Genomic DNA, 20497 nt, shown 5'->3' on the forward strand with positions numbered 1-20497 from the left:
GACTATAATGAAGAACATGCTGCCAACATCAAAGGTGAAAGGACATCTGGTTATCTCAATTCCGAAGATGTTTCGAGCAGATAACTCATTCACCAAGAAAGGAGATATTTATGGCTCTGGGCTTTACTCTATGGAGTTTTTGAGTTGGTAAATGTATCTATGATATTATGTTTATGTTTTGTAAGACAGTGACAAAATTACATTTTGTATTTTGATCAATAGATATCTAGAATGATTTATATGAATCGGCTTTTACAATTTTTTTTGTTGAACCACATTTGTATTGTTTTTAATAAATAATCAGTATAAAAAGAAAATAAATAATGCATACTTGCGTCGGTTTTATAATTGACCCAAAGCTGAAGATTTAACGTCAAACTAAAACTGATGCTAAAGTGAGAAGAACCGACGTTATTCTTTTGACGTTAAATATAATGTCACTTCTTTAAGTGACGCTAAATTTTTTTACGTCAGTCGATGTTACGTCGTTTAACAAAATGACGTTAAATTATTAACATCGGTTTAGTACCGACGTTAAGTATATAAACAAATGACGTTACAATCCGTGTTTCTTGTAGTGGTATATAACCTACACATAACTATTTTAGAATGGCAAATACATCTCGTCCCATCCTATCTTGTCTTGTCCCATCCTGTTTCATCTCGTCCCTACCCGTATATTTTTTATGTCCCATAACTCCAAAATTTTTGGATAAGAGCATAACTACATTTGATGCTTTTCACATTTTATACATATAATTTATTTCTTTCTGCAATAGAATATTTGTTCATAGTAAATAAATTAAAAAGCTACTTACTAATATTCAATTTTGCATAAATATATAGTAATACAATATAGTCAACCAATTGTAATTAGTGAATTTTAGAGTTTTAAATACTTATTTTAGGGTAATTACTATGTAGAAATACAAATATAAATTGAAATTTCTTTACTTTTTTTTTGTTTTTTAAAAATGAATTTTTATAACTTTTTAAACAAATATTGTAATCCATGAAATAGTTTATTTTCATAAATATATATTATTTTTCTTTATGATTACAAAATATATTAGTTACATAAGATCTTTTTAAAGATATTTCTTACATATCTTGTGTTTTAGAGAGTATTTACAAATAAGTAGATTTTAGATGTATTTTATATATCTATTAAAATAAATTTGAATTGATTTTTATTAATTTCACATATCTTCTATATTAATTAACTTTATATTATTAAGGCTATAATGAATACTTTACTATTTTAAAATACTTTTGAAAGTAATTTAATTTTTATTTTAAATTGTTTTTCAAAATTAACCTGGATTTATTTATTTGTTCATAAACTTGTGAGGAAAAATATGCAGAAATATTAATTGTAATTTTCTTTTCTTGTTTTTTTTTTTGTTTTTTCCTAAAATATTTATAAAGAATCAAGAAATTTAGATTTGATTTATTATGTATTTAAATGTTTTCCTTATTTAATTATGATGTATATGTTTTCCTTAATTAAATATTTTAACCGATTAAGATTTAGGCAAGATTATGGTTGATTTAATACATAATAAATAGATTTGATGATAAAATTAGATCAACTAATAAATGACCCACGTGGGACCTGACTTAATTTGAATGGTTAGAGAATTTTAATGCCAAAATATACTAATATATTAATAATTATTGAATATTAACCATTTTATTTAAAAATTATCAAAACAAAATCATGGTCCAAAAGTTGGTCCATGAGTACTCTTGCTTTAATAGTATAGATAATAATAGTTTAATGCTTTTACTAGATTCATTTACCTAATACTTTGTGTGTTCAATGTTGTGTAATTGTCAAGTGTCAACCAAATTTAGCTACTGATACTTTGAATAATTTATTGCTTGCTATTACTGAATTATATTTATCTACTTTATATAGACCAATAATTGTACTACTTTTGTAACCTTTGAATTATCAAACCTTATTTTACCATACAAAATTTAGTGGAAGATTGTCTTCATAAATATGAAATATCATATCAAATGATCTTTTACACATCCCATTCGAATCCTCTATATGGACATCCTTTTGACTAGGATATCTTTACAGTTTCTTCTTCCTCTTCTTTTTTACGCAATTATATATCTTTAGTCTTGTCTCATTTTCGTTATATAAAAATATGATATATACATATATATATATATATATGACGTTTTCAATTAATTCCCCACCGATGTTCACAGTTTCGCATGGTACAATTTGAATCAAATACTTGAGAAAAATGAGAACATCTCCACAAGTAAAGCTATATTTTTTCCTTTCTTGGAATAAACAGTTTCCTTCTCGTTAATGCACTAAGGGTTTTGTCCTGGATACAACAAAGTATAAAAGACTGGTCAGTGGTCACTATTGTTCATTATCCAACAAAGTATAAAAGACTGGTCACGATTGTTCATTTGTTTGCTTGGTGAGTGCATTTGCCCTTTATGTTAAATGTGTATCTTTTCAAATTTTAACCATTACCTATATACAATTTCATACGAAACCTCTTTTGCCTATTGTAAATGCAAATGAGCACAAACATAAGTTTGAAAATAGTTGATTAAAAATAAGGATGTTTAATACTTAATTATGAAATATAATATGTTCTTCTCATATATAAACGTAAACACATAATGTTAATTTAAAATATCTAAGATCCTAGCTATCATATACAATTAAACAAATCCTTTTTTATTTTGCTGTAAATCACATTTTTGAAATATCTTCACCCAATTAAGGCCCTAACTTCCACTTCCACAACTACATTAAATAAAATCCCATCTTCACTGAGCTATATGTTTGGTTTTACTACCAAATGTTAATGGTGCTCTAATTTCTTTTTCACATCAAAACAAAAAAATATCGATATTTGATCGACATAGTTATTAGACAATATATGTTTAACCGTATGAAATATATAAATTTTTACAACATTATATTTCAATTTCTTTTAACCTCTTAAAAAATCCAGCTTTGTGTTAAATTCATCCCACCACGCATGTAAAAGAAAATTAAGTTTCAAAAAGAGAAAAAAGAAGAAAAAAAAAGAAGCAAAGACTATATGGATCACATCACACACAGGACACAGCACACACACGCACAAAGGCAAATAAAGACAAGGTTAAAAAGAAAGAAAGGAAAAAAGAGAGAGTAAGACCAAAAATGGAAAAGGAAACGAAACAAAAAAGAAGAAGAAGAAAAGCTTTGGCATAGAAATGGGGAGGGCAAAGAGAGGAGCCCAACAGGCTAGTGTCCAACACATGCGATCACCTACAAACCTTACCTGTCCCCCTTAGCTTCCTCTACCTCTTTACCAACTTCTCTTCCATACATACATACATGCACATAAGTCACGTAACAAAACTATTATACACATTGTTGACATCACCATATTATATCATCATGTCTTTATAGAATTAACAAACATTATTTCTTCTTCACAATATACAGCATCAGCATGATACCACCTATTGGCTCAATAACGGCGGTACAACTTACAACGATATGAGATATTTTACGTACCAATTAATCATCATTTATGTTTGGTATCCGAATAATTTTATATTTTATAATATTATAATATATATGTATATATAATATGTACAAATTGTATAATCTTTGAAAATAAGGATAAGCTGAATAAGATATATATTAAAAGAATGTTTTTAACATTGAATTTAGAATTTCAGATTAATTATCCCTAGTGTGCATGTTGACTATTATTTTTATCTTTTATGTGGTTTCAAACGAATCATACATTATATTTTGAAATTATTAAAAATAGAGCAATACAATTTACTGTTTCTTTATAACAAATCGAATATTTATTACAAATAGTACTTTTAACAATATAATATATATATATATATATATCATTTGTCTTACCAACAACATAAGCTATGCTGAAAAATTTATTGTTTGGATGTCATCTTCGAAATAATTTCTTTCTTTTTCATTTAAAGTAATGAAAATGAAATGTGTGTTCTTGAAGGAAATATATATATATATATATATATATATATATATATATATTTTGCTGAAAAAAAAAAGGAAAAAAAAAATAATTGTGGGATCGTAATGCTTGAAATTTAATGTTTCTCACTAACGCTTACTTACATGATTTTCTTAATGTTCGATTAAGCCCAATGATTGACTCAGGCCCAATAAGAACCCGAGAGAGTTTTCCAAATTTATACTTGGTCAATTCAATTAAACCAACTCAGTCGAACCGGACCGGTTATTTAGATCATGGACTCGCTCTTGTCGTCTTCTTCATCTGCAAAATCCCACACACATCAATTTTCATATTCATCTCCGATGTAAATCTCATCCCACACACAACAATGGTCTCCTTCATTTCGAAATGAAATTTCAATAGCTGCTTCTGTGCTTAAAACGAGGTAAACCTCTTCTATTTCAGCAACATGTTCAATACATACACAAGCTCACTCCAATGGCCGATTCGAAGTAGAAATCACCAAGATTACTGCTCTTTGCTCCCTGAGAGATCTGAAAGTTACCGATTCTTACAATCTTCATCGTCGAGGAGATGTTGCTGTGTTAGTTCTCGCTCATCACGTTGCTGCTGCTGTGCAACACCATGTTCTTCTTCTTCATATGTTAAGCCTAAGGTATCGATAAACCCTGGATTTGTGATTTATGGGATTAGGCAATCTACGCTTATTCAGTGGCCTTCGTTTCAAAGGAGGTTGCTTGTTTGTGGGAATAGACTCGTGGGTTGTGAGGTTTATGCTTCTTGTGATGGTAGACGAAGAAAAAATCGGAGCTTTAGGCTTAGGGGTTTGGAAGAATCTAATGAATGTTGTGAAGATGATGATGTAGAAGCTATGATTTCGTTTTTAAGTGAGGAGTTGATAGATGAGGAGAGGAAGTGGAACTTAGTTAGTAGAGTTGAAGAGAGTAAGAAAGTGGGAAATGTCAAAAAGGTTAGAGATAGTTATGGTGATGGGAGAGTTACTCGGAAAAACAAGCAGGAAAGGTTAGAGAGACCTGAGGGGTTTGGTAGGAGAAATGAGATTAAGGAAGATGTGAAGTTAGATGGAAGAGATGATTGTGAACATTGTGGGAGTAGAAAGAAAAGTTCTCAGCTGGAGAGTGAGTCTCGGCGTGGTTCTAATAAATTGGTTAGTGGTGAATCCATTGGGAAAAGTAAGAGGAGGAATGAAGAAAGAGAAGTTCGACCAGTAAGGACAAAGAGTTCGAGTTGTTCATCGTATTATTCCCTTGCTTCTTCTGCTGAGTTTGAGAGTGATACTGAAGATCAGGAGGAGGATGAGGCAATTCATCGAGAAAACGTGAGAAGTTCAGGAAAGAAAGTTGTTGAATTAAAATCTAGGAAGGAATCCTCTCAGATGCATTCGAGGAGAAAGAAAGATGAGAGCTCTGATAGAGTGGGTTCAAGCTATCAGGCAGTGATTTTGAACCAAAGGAGAGGTAAGAAGTTTAGTCAAACTAGTAATAGAGCGTCTGAATCGACGGGAAATTATGAAGAAGATACAGAGATTCATGAGATCCATGTCAACGATGCAGAGACCAATTCCCAAACTCAAAAGCTCTTTGGTGAAAGAGAGGACTACAGAGTTCACTCAATTCTTAATGACTCTGGAAGCGAAAACATTGAGAGTTCTCAACAGCTACTGAAGGAGAGATCTGAGGCTCGTTATAGCAGTGAGGAAAGAGTATCTGAAATGCGGAGAAGAACCAAATATAGAGAGTCCCAGGAGGAAGATATAAATGTGCTCCAAAATTTTCCAGAGGCGAGAAATAATCAGCAACCTCTAGTGGAAGGAAGGTTATCTAAGCAAACTGACATGAGAAGAACTACTGAACGCTTTTCTGAAAGTTCAAAAATTCATGACATACACATCAGAAATACATATGTCTCGCAAAGTGAAGAACAGATTAGAAACCAAGAGGTTCATGCTGGCTTGGTTTCTGGTTTGCAATCAGAAAGGAAGCAGCAAGATGATCATAATGAACATAATCCCTTGCAAAGGACGCAATCTGACAGAACTTCTGTTTCTGTGTCTCATACTAGTGATACAGTTAGGTATACAGAAATTAAGAGAAAATCTGAGAAGAGGTTAATTGGTCAAGAAAGTACTACGAATTTGCAGTCGGACAGCAACGCTGAAAAAAGCGGTGCTTGGAAAGACTCTAGGCGGGATCATGCTAACTCGACAAAAGAAGATGAAATGGCCTTATGGGATCTAAGTTCTCAGGAAAAGCTAGCTGAAGATGCCTCAAGTTCACAATCATCTTTGACTTTGGTCGGGCGAAATAAAATGCATCTGGTAGATCTGGTTTCAGCGGAGATGCAAGGATCTCAAACAACACTGATACCTCCTTCTTCTCAGTTGGTAAGCAGAGGCTCAGGGAATAGTTATGGAACTGGTGGAGTTTCAATTCAAGAAATTTCTCATGAAACTTCAGAAAGTGGTGATCCCACAGTCTTTGATTACCCAATAGCAGGAGCTCTTGCTACTAGTCAATCTGCTGGAGAACCGATGAGAGTTACAACACACGAAGGTGCTCTGGGTTCCGCACATCGGTTAGAACAGTCATCAGAGAAGTTTGTTGGGGAGTTTTTGAAAAAGGCCAAGCATGAAGTATCATATCCGGAGACTGGGGAGCAAAGAGTTGAAAGCAATCAGTTGAAGAGGCGGGACTCAAGGCGATCATCTGGTTCAGGAGCAAAGGGACCATCAGATGAATTATGGGTCACAGATTCTACTCAGGGAACCCCTCAACCAGGAGCCACGGAAGGCAATGCAGCAGAGGGAAATGCTACTTTCAAAAGAAATGGTAGGTCCTTGTGGAATGTTATCGCCGATATTGCTCGGCTTCGGTGGGGCTCCCGAGCTGGAAACTCTGACTCGAGTGCAAAACCTGCCGGAAAGAATTCACCCAATGAGTCAGTTAGCAGTGCAACATGGTTTTCTGGACGTGAGCATGAAGGAAGCAGTGATGATAACAAAGGGGATAGAGTTTTGCCTCAAGAAGCTCATTCCCTACATCAGTTGGTGGTTGGTCAAACTTCTCCTAGAGGCCAATTTGAATCTTCTGGCACTACAAAACTGAAGCAGCAATCTGGACGGCATGAAGGTGTAGTATTGCCACCATCTTCCACAATATTAGAAGGTGGCACTGCATCCAATCACATGGCTTCCACATCTGGTGATCAAATTGTTCGCGTTGATGAAGAAGGCGGCAGAAACTTTGAGTTCCGTCTTTCCGAAACTGCTTCAACAGGGGTGCCAAAGAAACTGCCTAGTCGAAACCTGATAAGATCTCCTGCTATCAAGGAACCATCAGAATCTAGTCCAACCAAGGTAACTAGCGATCAAAATGTTACTGTGGGAGAAGGAAGACGCTACCAGGCTCGTATTCCTGAAATGGATGCAAGTCAAAAGCCGTTGCCATTTCCTGGTCGAAACCTAAGGTCTCCTGTTGTAAAGGAACCTTCAGAATCCCGTCCCAGCATGGTATCTGGCAGTAGCAGCTTAAGCGAGCAGGTGGAACAACAACAACCTCTGAGTGCGAAATCCCAGGAAGAAACAGGTTCCATACCGGCAGACTCTTCGTTCACACAAAAGAAACTTCAGAGGAACAAACAGGTTATGAGGGATAGTTTTGAGGAGTGGGAAGAAGCATACAGAGTAGAAGCTGAAAGGCGAACAATTGATGAAATATTCATGAGGGAAGCGTTAGTAGAAGCTAAGAAGGCTGCTGATACATGGGAGGTACCTGTTGGGGCTGTGCTTGTGCATGATGGGAAAATCATTGCTCGGGGTTCTAACCTGTAAGTTTAGTTTTCGTCAAACCTTTTTTCACTCTTATATTCTCCAGCTGGATTCACCTAACCATAGTTTTGTGTTTCAGAGTAGAGGAGCTTCGGGATTCAACCGCCCATGCAGAAATGATTTGCATTCGAGAGGGTTCCAAAGTACTTCGTTCATGGAGGCTCGCAGTAATCTTCTCTCTCACTCTGAAACAGCTTCCTCATGGTCAAATATAAATTCCTGTTAAATTGCAATAGCAGAACTAGTATATGAGCATAACAACAATATTAGTTATGGCGTGCTGATGCTTAATTTTTGGGGTCAAAATAGTCAGTGTTTGATTATGTGTATTGATAGATGTGGTAGTGAAACTATATACACTATAACTTGCTTATTCTTCCAACAGGATACAACGCTCTATGTAACACTAGAACCGTGCCCAATGTGTGCGGGAGCAATACTTCAGGCAAGGGTCAACACTCTTGTGTGGGGTGCTCCCAATAAGCTTCTCGGAGCAGATGGCAGCTGGATCAGGTATCAATAACTTCTGAAACTGAAAACGTTGTTCTGAACATTGCAGAGTCTCTGCAAAATCATTGAACAAATTATGGTTTCAGGCTGTTCCCTGGAGGTGAAGAAAATGGATCAGAGAATTCAGAAAAGCCGCCTCCCCCAGTTCATCCATTCCATCCTAAGATGACAATCCGGCGCGGAGTCCTCGAATCAGAATGTGCTCAGACAATGCAGCAGTTTTTCCAGCTGAGGAGAAAGAAGAAAGACAAGAACCCAGATCCACCCGCTCCTACCGAACATCATCATCATCTTCATCCTTCCAAACTCCTCAACAAGATGCATCAAGTCTTACCCTTTTTCTGTCTGTAGAAGCTTACCTACCTCCAATGCCTCGGTGTTCATTTCTGTATGTACAAGTTTTGCGTCTGATGTGTTCAAAATTGTATATTTTGTGTCAATGAAACGTTGTCATTTGTTAAAATCTGAAGACTAGGTTGGTTCATTGTACCCATTGATTGTAACGTTATGCACAATTTTTATATGAGCTCATGATGTTTTGTCTTCAAAGTTTTTATAACCAAACCTCTCTTGATAGTGATCTCGACTCCTTACCAATTTTATAGGTCCAAGGGAAGCATCGGTCCCATTTAGTTGATGATTAACACGTTTTATTAAAAATGCTAATTATTATTGGGGACAGTTATATGATAAGTACGTATTAATGGCACGAAATTAGAAGCAACGTAGCATTCTGATGAAGACTTGATCTCTTAAATCACCTAACTCATCGTTGCACCAAACTTTATCATTTACTTTAAGAAATCTCAACATCCCACAGTTGTTTATATGCACGATAACTTAGGCAATTGTTTCCTGCAACTTCCTTCTCAACACAATGGATTCAAATGCAATTATTTGGTCACTTCTTTTAGCTTCTGCTCTCCTCTCTCCCGTTAATGTCAATGCACAAGGACCTGCTGCATCACCGGCAACATCTACGCCTGCAACACCCGCTGCTACTCCTCCAACCACAGCTGCTACGCCTCCAACCACGACTACTCCGGCTCCAACTACCACTGCTCCGCCTCCAACTACCACTGCTCCACCCGTTCCAGCTACTAAGCCACCAGCATCCCCGGTTACACCACCGCCAGCAGTTACTCCAACTTCATCACCGGCTCCAAAAGTTGCACCAGTAAGCAGCCCCACAACTCCGCCACCACAGCCACCCCAAAGCCCACCCGTTTCAGCTCCATCCATCTCACCACCACCTGTGTCACCACCTCCAGCTCCGGCTTCTCCCCCACCGGCACCAGCTTCACCACCACCAGCACCAGCATCTCCACCTCCAGCACCAGCTTCACCACCACCTGCACCAGCTTCATCACCTCCAGCACAAGCGCCTACACCAATAAGTTTACCACCAGCACCAGCTCCTGCCAAGCACAAGAGAAAGCACAAACACAAAAGGCATCACCATGCCCCAGCTCCAGCACCAACTCCCCCGAGCCCTCCATCTCCTCCAGTTGTAACAGATTCCCAAGACACAGCTCCAGCACCATCGCCAGACACGGTAACAAATTTCATACTGAACAACAATCTTGAAAGAACAACAATTTCATACTATGATTGTAACTTTCTTTAAATTCTGGTTTACAGAATGGAGGAACTGCATTGAATCAGCTAGAAGGAAGAGTAGGAATGTGGGTCAATACCGCACTGGGAATTCTCTGTCTACTGGCTATGACAGCTTAAACTTTCTATCTCTCATGATATAACAAATGTATCAACCCGAGCAGCTACATTTTTCCCCATGTATACCAACACATTGATTCAAAAATAATATATTCTTTTGTATTCTTTGTGGAAAAATAGCTTCTAGTTCTTATATCATGCCTAAACGAACATATCTGAGAAAAGGAACAAAAAAATTAATTCAACATTCGAAGTAGCGTATCAAACTTCATCAGTACCCAAATCCTTGGAGGTTTCACGGAAGTCGTACTCAACAATGGCACCAAGATTGTCAACCAGTTTATGATACTGAAGACATCCTGCACACTGCAAAAGGAAATAATAAAAGCAATTAATCAAACCAAAGCATCTCTCTTGGACAATTAAGCAAACATGTGGTGTGCACAAACTGGGAAGCAGAATCAAAGACACACCTGAACAAAGACAAGGCCACGTTCATAAGCATGTCTATTGATAAGCCGCTTAGTTCTTTCTCCACATGAATTGCAAGTAAACTCCAATTGCAAACTTCTTCTCGGTAGTTTAGTATCCACAGAAGCAACCTGACCCTGCATAACAACAAGAACCAAAGCTTCAGCGAGAAAGACATGGACACAAACATCATTAAAAGACCCAATTTGATTATTACCTCTACGGAATCATTTGATTCCTCTTCTGGTTTTAACTTAGAATCATCAGTAAGAGACGCAAAAATAGAGAATGATCGATTCCTTTGCTTGGGTGCTGCTACTACCTCTGTCACACGAGCAGCTCTCGACCTGTAGAAACAGTAAAAGGATGAGTCTTTCGGAGATATACGAGAGGGGAATACAAAATGAGATCAGACCCATGAAAGGAAACGTGATGAAGAAGAAGAGAATCAAAGCTTTGGGACCTGTGTAGAGTCGTCGATATAGGGTTTTGCTGCTTGAACAACGGAAGAGACGGCTTGTAGAAAGAAGCTGAGAACCGTACACTGATTGGCTTTGTGTTACCACTTACCGGAGAATAGATTGGAGCCAAAACCGGTGACCAACGGGCGGTAGTATTCGCCATGTTCTCCGTCTGTTCTGTTCTGTTCTCACTCTGTTCTGTTGGACCCCAACTTAAACTAGTAAAAGTGGTAGCTTTACCACGGAAACATCTCTACCGTTGATTTCAACGTCTCAGATACAGTCACGTGTATAATAATAATTAAAAAAATTCTTATAGTTCACAATTTTGTAGATGAACTAATTTCCAAATAATTTTGAAGTCTATTTGGTAAATTAGTAAACCGAAGTAGAAATCAGATACCTATGTGTAATTTTTTTGATATATAAGATTTTTTAGGGGTGGGTATTTCGGTTTAAGTTCAGGTCCGGTTTAGGTCCAGTTTGGTTTATTGGGTTTTGGTAAAATTCTAACCAAATTCAACCGAAATTAGTTTGGTTTGGTTTGTGTTCGGGTCGGTTTATGTTTGGTTTGGTTTTAGTTTGGTTCGGTTTTAATTTGGTTTAAAAATCAATTAATGTAACAAAATAAAATTTATTATGGTTTTATAATAGTTAGTTAATCAAATAAATTAGAAAAGATAGAAAAATAAAATTAATTCCTGATATTAAATATAGTTAAATCTATGTTTATATTTAGTTAATTTTATTAGAAAAGTTAAAATAAAGTAATATAACAACCAAATGCAAATGGTAATAGATAAGATCACATATTTATAATTTTAATAATATTATTAATTAATTTAAAAAACACATTGGGTTATTAGACCGAACCATTTGGGTTGAGAAGAAACATAACCGAATGGTTGGAGTGTAGGATTGAGTTTGGTTTGGGTTTGTTTGAGTTCGGGTCGGTTCGATTTAAATGCCCACCCTATGGATTTTTTTTTGTTGAGTTTTTTTTGTTATATACTGTCATTATCATGTCTACTAAACTACTAATGACTCAAATTAATAAAATGGAATATCAAAAATACCAAAGCTGTAAATCCAAAATTTTAAATCTTAGTCTCTATTTAATAATTTAGACTCTTGTATAAAAATACAACATGACAAGAAAAAAGAAAAAAAAAAGCAGTTTGTAGCATTATTTTTTTTTGGTTAAGAAATTAAGATAGAACTCTTTATTTCTTGTTTTTTGTTTTTTTTTTGCCTACAATTACATGGTGATGCACAATGAGAAAACAGAGGGGGAGTAAGATTGTTTAGTTACACTAATTTTTGGACAAGAATAATAATAATAGTTTGAAGATTCTTGATCGTTGATCACAAAATATGGTTGATCAAGAAAGAACAAATCCTTCTCTTCCCCTTCTTCTCATATTGTTCTGACAAAGTTAACAATGATGATCGATCAGATCAGATCAGAGGTCAGTCTTCTTCGTCGACTTCTCTAAAAGGAAGCGGCACTGTCTTTACAGCTCTAAACTTGCCTGCATTATTTAGATGCTCATTCTCCAATCTGCATATGTTTTGGTTTTTGTCCACACAAGCATCAGTATATATTTCCTGAATCTGATTCCAATAAAAGATCCTTAAAAATGGAGATTAATTTTTACCGGTAAAAGTTCCATTGTCCTCTCCTAATGACTTCAAGAGCAGCCAAGAACAATCCTGTTACTCTGTAATCTACATGCTCAAAACTTGAGTGCAAAACTGTTTGTAACCATGCCAACCTCAGCACAAGATTTAGAACCTACAAAAGAATCAGAGACAATCGCAAAGCATAAGTATGAGAAAGCAAATCAAAATTGTTCTCACTAGTTTTGTTTTCTTTCTTCATATATATTGTTAAGACTTATGTGTGCATTTGGGTGATAAAGGTTTGGATCTGTACCATAGAGAAGTAGTAAATGGATTTTTGGCGAAGCATGAGTTGGTTCCTAAGCCAAGGGTTGTTGGAGTTGTGTTGAAGTAAACCCCAATCTTTTACAAAGTCCCAATACAATTGGTAAACTGTAGCTATACTTGACATAGCCACTACAAGGCAGAGCCAACCGATGCTCCTCTCTTTCTCGTAAGCCACTTTGGTTCCAGCGGCTAACATCGCTGACACGTACTTCCCTAGGTTCACTAGGTGGCTCGTTTCACCTTCATCAAACCACCTTCTTGCACACTGTGAATCAGAATACTTTTTGTCAGTATTTTCTCCTAACTTGGGAGAGAAGGAAACAAACTTGTGTAAGAAGCAATGATGTTTAGGATAATATACCTGCATTGCTCTCCAGTAGTATGGTAGGAAGGAAACTGCATAGGCGAGATCTCTGTAGTATTTGACTCTCATACAGTACCCATAGTCCTGTGTTGCGTAGCTACCAGTTATATAGTAGCAGGCTATGTATTCTAGGTTCCTTAACATCGGTACCTGCGAGATATTAAATCCATTGTCAAAGACCATATTTTTCTTAACTCTGTTTCTGTCTACTGAAATGTGATTTAAGGTATTACCTGGCTACAAAGTTGATCAGCCATGAAGAAATCGAGCATCACGACTTTGTAAAGAGGCGAAAAAACTATGTTTCTAATGACTGATATAAGCCGGTAACGACTCGATTTGTAGAAAATGTTCAAGGGACAAATCAGTATTAACAAGAAGGCCTGCAAAAAGAAAATAGTAAACAAATTTAGGTTACAAATTTACAAAAGAAAAAAAAAACATGATGAGAGTGACTAGTGGTTGTTAATTACCAGTAATAGAAGGCCAGGGATCACTTGAACTTGTCGAAAGGAGTGACCTTTCGCAAGAAGTGATAGATGAACAAACATAACACCGACTATGGCAGACATTGACGCGGTACATATCAAGAAAACATCTCTGTACTTGAGCTCATTTTGGGACCCAAGTTCGAAGATGAAACTATAGTTTATCCTCGCTTTTCGCCAAAAAAATATGTTGCAACCGTATAAGAATAAGTGTAGAAACAAGAGTCCAAACATGCTGCATCAAAGAAGATAAACTAGCATTAGCTTCCATTGACTAAATTATTTCTTCTATTAATCATAAGGTTTTATAAGCTTTTTTATTTAGATCACTCGCCTAAGCACAGGATATGCAGTTTCCATGTAGAAAGTGTTCTCAGAGTGTTGTCTATACATTCCAGTTAGATGAGCCACAATGATGTAGCCAGCAAGAAGCGCAACAAAGCAACCAGTGAAAAGACCTGAATATAGAGATCAAACAAAGATAGATTTTTATTATAAATCTCCAAAAGATTCTTTAGCAGACAAGATAATGATATGCAACAGAGAGTATAACACAACATGACGCTCTTAGTTGTCCACCGAGAACTCAAAGACTAAAAGGTTACATTGTGGAATCCTAATGTGTATGGGTCCAAAGCCTTTTTTATTTTGTTAGTCTGAAAAAGATTTTGTGTTTGGCAAGTGCAAAATAAAAATGTCACAACATCTAAACAGGTAAATATTTTTTAAAAAGTAAAAAGCAAAAAAACAAATCTCACCAATGAAGAAGGTGACAGAGTGAGACTCTTTACGGTGGTGCGGTTTCAGATATTTCATCGCTTTTCTACGATTTTCTCCAGCGAAGTGCTTGATGAACCATCCCTCAACTTCGTCAGATAGATTTATCACCTGTTATGTCCCAAGATTATGACAAGCTATGTTGGTTAACTTTTTTTTTCTTCATATTATTACAAAACCAAAATAATAAAGTGACAAGACAATAGTGTAGGTTTCGATTTTCCGCTTAAGCTAACTTTTACAACAAAGGAGACAGTAGATTTTTTTGAGTTACCTTGTCTGAACTGTTGAAATAAGAACTTTCCACAACTTTGAGATAGATTGGAAGGATTTGTTTTCCAGTTACCTAAAACATAAAAGTATTAGTCACTTAGTCTCAATTAAAATAAAAGAAAAAAAGAGTTGAAAGAATCATGTTTGGAATTAAGGGTTACCTTATCGAACTTTTTGAGAATGTTCATGAAGGCTAACATGTTCAAGTTTCTGTAAGTTTTGAGATAGTTTAGCCCTTTGAAGAGTTCTGTTAAAGCTCCTTTTATCATCTTCTCGGCGTGGCTTAGTTTCTTCTTGCTGATTTGCAGCTTATTTCCTCCATCTGGTCCGTATTTTTTCGATGAAGACTGGTTTATCAAGTAACTGATGGCTGAGAATGTACGAGAGGGATTGGTCAATGGAATCTTTATCTTGACATTCTTCCCTTGGCAGCTGAAAACCCGACCAGAACCCGTTGTCAGCTTCGAGTCCTCGTTGTTGATTTTGATCGGTTCTTCTGATCTTGGAGACTCCAATGCTTCTGGTCCATTATCCTCCGATTCCTCTAAGCAAGATTCCTCAACTTGCATTTGTTCTGTTCTGTTTCTAACAGAGTCTTCCTCTGTATCCAAAACAGAGCAAATTATAGTTAACTAGTGAATTTTAAGATTAAATAAACTTAAAAGAGCTTTTGTTTTTGTGTATATTTAAAGGTCTACTTTATTAAAAAATGCAGGTCTTTTAAAATATTATCTTCTTATTACCGCAAGAGATGGTGCATGATATGGAATCGTCTTCTTTTGATTCTTGAGTAGACTCTCCATTGGCGTGCTTTTGTTTGAAAGCTTCTTTGAGCTCAATGAGTATCTCCATTTGCTTCTTCAGACACTCTCCTCTTTCCAAGAACTCTTTCTCCTTTGTTTTGTAGAACTGATTCACTTTGTTAAGCTGGGTGTCTAGACACGCGAAGAACTCTTTTGCAGCATCAGTATCATCAGCAATCTTCTCCAGCAGTTCCGTCTCATACACGTCATTGTTACTTCCAGAAGAAGCAAGCTTCTTATGAACCTATTTCAGAAAGCATCAAAGTCATTAACACAACGAACCCATGAATGGTTGATAAATAAATGTCACAAAGGTTAATATTAGTACATGGATGGTACTAGATCGTTCTCGCTCCTTGTTACCGAAAAGGGAAAGCTTTCCTAAAGAGGACTTAATGGTTTTAATGAGAGAAGTTTCTGTGTGCTTCTTCTCAACTCCATTGTTTAACACATGGATTTTCTTGAGGTCTTTCTTCAGCTGGGAGTAATCGACGAAGGCGTCTTTCCATTCCGGAACGAGCTGCCCCTCAAATTGTTTTGTAAACTTCACCATAGCTTCTTCTCTTTTAAGTCCGTAAACTCAAAAGAACAAATGAAGAAGAGAGTGTTTGTTTTGTGAGTGTAGGCCAAGAGAGGAAGCTGAGATTTGTTTTATAGTGACCAAAGAAAAGGCAAAAGAAAAAAAAAAGAAGAATATATTTGACCGGCTTGCTTGCTTCTACTGATGATGCCTCACAAAGCACATTCTCAAATATCCTTCTTGAAACCCAACTTCATGTACTAATTTTATCCTATGCTTCTTCCACTTGTGCTTTTTAGGAGGTAAATCTTGTCTCGAGTGGGACCCTCTGATTCTCACCGGAATATATTCACTGATCCTCCTTCGGCCGCCGAGCTTCATATGCCTCTCTCACCACTCAGAATGTTTCATCCAAGAGTGAAGCTTGTACAATGAACTATATGAACCAAAGAGGGTAGTTTAGGTATTGCCAAGGGGAGACCAGAAATAGTAAGTAGATTGTAATTTGGTTAATATTTTTGTGTAGAAAAAAATGGACCAAGGAAATTAGGTGCCTAGAGTCACAAAAGGTATACACGGATTGGACCAGCTCGATTTCCACTACATCTTTCCGGAGGATAATGAAAATTTTGAAAACATAGAAATCTTAAAGAATCAAATAAAAGAAGAAAAGAGCTACCAATCAAAAATTTGATAGAATAGTTTCATATTACAATTGCAGATGCTGCCAAACCATGTTATAGCAGTCAGGTAGTGTTGGTTATAGCCAATCAGAACATTGATTAATGTTCTTTAAAATCTACTTCCAGAAATACAATAACAAATACAATGCAATCATTTTGATAACAAGCTTTTCCTTTTTGTCTAGTGCTAGATTTTTAGTGGCGACGATATGTCACAGCATTAATTAAGGAAAATAGAATTGTATTTGTATCAGTAGATTTTAAATAACATCTCAAACTTGGTAATGTTTTTGGGTGAAACAACTATAGTATAGAATTAGGTGAGCAAATAAGTATCCCTGGTATATTAATAACTAAACACTTTCACAAAAAAGCTGAGCTGTCGCGCTCACAGAGCTCCTGTACTTCTTTTAATAAATCGTCTACTTCTCATTACTATTTACATAAATATATTGAAATATTATGAGCCAATGTTTTTTCCTATTAGTATTTAAAAATAAAATATTTAATCAACTATTAAATCTAAAAATATATTTCATTACCATCTCGACCAATTTTCTCGACACTCGACAGAATGTCTCGACCACTTTTCTCGACCATCTCGACAGATTGTCTCGACGGCGCCGAAACGCTACTTGTTGTGGGAACCGCACCCTGGTGGTCCGGTCGAGGGACGGAAGCTGCAGCTTCCCGACCAGTCCTCCTGGACGCGACTCCGCCCACGGCCGAGGTTCGCTTAGGCTTTGCAACCCTTGCGTCCCACAGCACGCGTTGTGTTGGCCCGGACAAGGCCGAGTATCGTTTGCAACTTGCCATGTTTTCCTGAAAACCGTATATATCACTTTAATAAAATAATTTATCGAAAATATATAAAGATAGTCGGGAAAATAATTATAACCGTTTTCAAAATATAGGATTTTACAAAGAACACGTAAAACCCTATCCGGTACCCTAATGTTTGCTCCGGCTCTAAACTCGCTTAGGCTTCCCTGCAAGACCAAAATATTATCATGAGTAATCTAAGATTACTCAGTGAGCCTGGGTACCCCTTTCTCCTAAACAGGATACTAACTTCCCAACCCAACTACCCCGGCAAGCAAAGAAAACAAGCAAGGCAAACAAGCTAGCAAGTAATCAAAGCAACGCAACAAAAGCCATAGCGGAAGCAATTTAAACCATACACAAGCGAGAAAAGTTAGATCCAACGACTTGACTTGATGATCTAGACATCGCTATACCCAACACAAGACGACTAAAGAACACTTAGACTCTTGTACCAATCGCAACTTTCTAAGATGACTAGAATAAACAAGGGATACTTGAACTATCCTAACTCTTAGACAACAAACGCATGTAAAGACGAATAGACTCAGACAAGGAATACTTGAATGCTCTAACTCTTTACACCTAGGGCCCTTCGATAATCTGTTCTGTTCCGTACCATCTCCCATGCCGAGACCACAAAGGTCACCAGCATGAACCCACCTTTAGCTACATCGTCATGTAGCGGTTACGCTGGTAGCTAGCCAGCCGTAACAGTGTCCCCGCGTGAGTGGTCGTCGGGAACTCACGCGTGACACACGCTTATGGAACCAGAATTATCGACACACTACACTAGCTAAGACTCAAGAAACAAATTCAAGAGACTAGCTAAAATAAAACACCACCACAATTCGAGCTTTGATTAACCAAGCACGCATGCGAGAAATCAAGCAAGAAAAGTACATGCGTTAATCACACAAGAAGCGAGAAAAATAAATCTAGCAACTTAGGATTATTTTATACGCATGCAAGCAATCAAGCAAGAACAACCAACATGGAATAATCAACAAGAAGCAAGAAAATAAATCAAGCAACTTAAGATTATTCTACATGCATACAACAATATCATCAACTTAAGCAAGTTAATGCAACAAGTTCTAATACGCATGCAACCGTTCATGATTTAACTCCCTTTTAAATCCTCAAGTACAAATTATGCATGCAAAGCCAAATGATTTAATTCCTTTAAATCCCTTTAAGTTCATTTAACATGCAATAACCTCATCCGATTTTATGCAATAAAAATTGCAAATAAACTTTACCAAGTTTAAATCATGCATGCAACCCTTTTTAAGCAATCAAAATTTCTAACTACTTCAACTCTCAAATCGCATGCAACCTATTCAATTTAAACATTTAAATCTTTAAGGTTCATTTAAGCATGTCCTAACCTTGATTAAAATTATGCAATATATTGCAAAATACTTAATCATTTAATCATGCATGAAACCGGTTTTCAACAAGAATAAATTCAAGTAAAACTAGGTTCGATCATGCATGCGACTAAACCCAAATTTTATGCAAGCCAAAATTGCTTAAACTGCAACCAAATTCACTTGAAGTCTTGCATGGTGATTCCTAGCTCAAATTCGATGTAATCTTTAACATGAATCTAGCGTGAATCTTACCAAGTTTATGCATGCAACAATTTAACTGATTCTACCAAGAATCTAGTCTACATGCAACAAATAATTACCGCAGAACTCACCTTGATGTGATCGATGATGATTGGACTTCACGGCACCGCGGATCAGACAATTCCTTCGCACTTGACAGCTTCTCGATCAGCTTCACCGCAGATCCTCGACTCCCTCGACAATCTCTGTCGACACAAGCAGCACCTCGCTTGATCTCCTTCGACGATCTCCCTCAACTCTCTCGGCAATCTCTCTCTCGACAAACTCTCTCTCTCTCTCTCGACACTCTCTCTCTAGATTTAGAGAGAGAAGCAAGCTTTTCTTTTGAGTGGAATGAGAGAAATGAGAGAAATTTCTCAAATGAAGCCACTAAGCCCCTATTTATAGGCTCGACTTCTCTTCCTCTTCCCTTAGTGGAATTGGACAAATGGCAAAAGTTTGGCTGCATGTGGCGCGTGCATTACACCGCCCAATCTCCTCGCGCCATTCTTCTTAAACCACAAAAATTATTTGTGCATGCCTTGCATGTAAGGTGATTGGTCAGTTCATTGGGAAAATATATTTTCCGCAATTTCTCGACCAGCTCCGTCCTCCTTGTCCCACGCCTTCGACAATCCTCGAATTTTCTCGATATCGCTCGGATGCAACTATCGGCACTCTCGACAATTCTCGACCATCGTCGATAATCCTTCGACCAGTTCCGGACAATTCTCTCGATGCTTCGGATGCTATTGGCTCTGTCGACCAATAACCGGACAATGTTCTCGATGCCTCGGACATCGTTGGTTCTCTCAGCGTTTCTCGAACATTTTTGATTCCTTCGATTCTCTCGATGGATTTCCTCGACCAATTTTCTCGACACTCGACAGAATGTCTCGACCACTTTTCTCGACCATCTCGACAGATTGTCTCGACCACTTTTCTCGACCATCGAGACAATCATATATGATCTATTTCACCATGTTTTCTTGTAGTGAAATAAAATATTCACCATGTAGGAAATCACCATCACCAGGTTATATAACCTATTTACTTATTAAAAATAAATTACATTTCACAAACAAGAAATAAAATTATTCATTTATTTACCACTTATCATTTTTCTCATTGCATTTTTAAACTTAGGATTAGTTTAAATTAAATTAGTTAGTCTAAAAAATATTATTTTATTTATTTAATGGTATAGTGATATAGATAATAATATGAAATGTAA

General features: G+C 36.6%; 4 protein-coding genes across 6 annotated transcripts; 2 read left to right on the plus strand and 2 right to left on the minus strand.

The window, feature by feature from the left end:
* The first annotated feature begins 4246 nt into the window (after window positions 1-4246).
* Window positions 4247-8907, plus strand: LOC104787924 (tRNA(adenine(34)) deaminase, chloroplastic). Of its 2 annotated transcripts, none has more exons than XM_010513584.3 (4): window positions 4247-7847; window positions 7928-8015; window positions 8234-8361; window positions 8445-8907. In XM_010513584.3, the coding sequence occupies exons 1-4, from the start codon at window positions 4450-4452 to the stop codon at window positions 8707-8709; spliced, it is 3879 nt and encodes a 1292-aa protein (XP_010511886.2). In that variant the 5' UTR covers window positions 4247-4449; the 3' UTR covers window positions 8710-8907. The 2 variants fall into 2 exon arrangements, with proteins under 2 accessions (XP_010511886.2, XP_087307279.1); XM_087451153.1 differs by having other exon boundaries at window positions 4450-7847; window positions 7928-8052.
* A 139-nt stretch (window positions 8908-9046) lies between these two features.
* Window positions 9047-10212, plus strand: LOC104787926 (lysine-rich arabinogalactan protein 19). The gene is made up of 2 exons (XM_010513587.3): window positions 9047-9913; window positions 10000-10212. Exons 1-2 carry the CDS (start codon window positions 9236-9238, stop codon window positions 10093-10095), a joined length of 774 nt encoding a protein of 257 aa, XP_010511889.1. The 5' UTR covers window positions 9047-9235; the 3' UTR covers window positions 10096-10212.
* Window positions 10169-11174, minus strand: LOC104787925 (uncharacterized). Of its 2 annotated transcripts, none has more exons than XM_010513585.3 (4): window positions 10970-11174; window positions 10724-10853; window positions 10509-10643; window positions 10169-10401 (listed from the first exon to the last, which is right to left on the minus strand). In XM_010513585.3, exons 1-4 carry the CDS (start codon window positions 11128-11130, stop codon window positions 10297-10299), a joined length of 531 nt encoding a protein of 176 aa, XP_010511887.1. In that variant the 5' UTR covers window positions 11131-11174; the 3' UTR covers window positions 10169-10296. The 2 variants fall into 2 exon arrangements, with proteins under 2 accessions (XP_010511887.1, XP_087307280.1); XM_087451154.1 differs by having other exon boundaries at window positions 10724-10847; window positions 10970-11152.
* Window positions 11175-12129: 955 nt separating this feature from the next.
* Window positions 12130-16681, minus strand: LOC104787927 (phosphate transporter PHO1 homolog 1). Its single transcript, XM_010513588.3, has 12 exons — window positions 15951-16681; window positions 15563-15866; window positions 14981-15420; window positions 14821-14892; window positions 14528-14657; window positions 14104-14227; window positions 13755-14004; window positions 13515-13664; window positions 13279-13431; window positions 12904-13182; window positions 12626-12762; window positions 12130-12528 (listed from the first exon to the last, which is right to left on the minus strand). The coding sequence occupies exons 1-12, from the start codon at window positions 16173-16175 to the stop codon at window positions 12438-12440; spliced, it is 2355 nt and encodes a 784-aa protein (XP_010511890.1). The 5' UTR covers window positions 16176-16681; the 3' UTR covers window positions 12130-12437.
* Between the last annotated feature and the right edge of the window lie 3816 nt (window positions 16682-20497).

Source organism: Camelina sativa, chromosome 5 (assembly GCF_030686135.1).
Source record: "Camelina sativa cultivar CO46 ecotype springtype chromosome 5, ASM3068613v1".
NCBI classification, from domain to species: Eukaryota; Viridiplantae; Streptophyta; class Magnoliopsida; order Brassicales; family Brassicaceae; genus Camelina; species Camelina sativa.

What these genes read in the sequence shown, in the direction of transcription:
- LOC104787924 (XM_010513584.3), top strand. Translation starts at nt 4,450, where the DNA reads ATGTTCAATACATACACAAGCTCACTCCAATGGCCGATTCGAAGTAGA. An exon ending in TTCGTTCATGGAGGCTCGCA is followed by an intron (nt 8,016 to 8,233) that starts GTAATCTTCTCT and finishes TTCTTCCAACAG; the next exon opens with GATACAACGCTCTATGTAAC. An exon ending in GCAGATGGCAGCTGGATCAG is followed by an intron (nt 8,362 to 8,444) that starts GTATCAATAACT and finishes TTATGGTTTCAG; the next exon opens with GCTGTTCCCTGGAGGTGAAG.
- LOC104787926 (XM_010513587.3), top strand. Translation starts at nt 9,236, where the DNA reads ATGGATTCAAATGCAATTATTTGGTCACTTCTTTTAGCTTCTGCTCTC. An exon ending in CAGCACCATCGCCAGACACG is followed by an intron (nt 9,914 to 9,999) that starts GTAACAAATTTC and finishes TCTGGTTTACAG; the next exon opens with AATGGAGGAACTGCATTGAA.
- LOC104787925 (XM_010513585.3), bottom strand. Translation starts at nt 11,130, where the DNA reads ATGGCGAATACTACCGCCCGTTGGTCACCGGTTTTGGCTCCAATCTAT. An exon ending in AATCAAATGATTCCGTAGAG is followed by an intron (nt 10,644 to 10,723) that starts GTAATAATCAAA and finishes GTTGTTATGCAG; the next exon opens with GGTCAGGTTGCTTCTGTGGA. An exon ending in GTGGCCTTGTCTTTGTTCAG is followed by an intron (nt 10,402 to 10,508) that starts GTGTGTCTTTGA and finishes TTCCTTTTGCAG; the next exon opens with TGTGCAGGATGTCTTCAGTA.
- LOC104787927 (XM_010513588.3), bottom strand. Translation starts at nt 16,175, where the DNA reads ATGGTGAAGTTTACAAAACAATTTGAGGGGCAGCTCGTTCCGGAATGG. An exon ending in ATCATGCACCATCTCTTGCG is followed by an intron (nt 15,421 to 15,562) that starts GTAATAAGAAGA and finishes TTTTGGATACAG; the next exon opens with AGGAAGACTCTGTTAGAAAC. An exon ending in GGACAATGGAACTTTTACCG is followed by an intron (nt 12,529 to 12,625) that starts GTAAAAATTAAT and finishes AAACATATGCAG; the next exon opens with ATTGGAGAATGAGCATCTAA.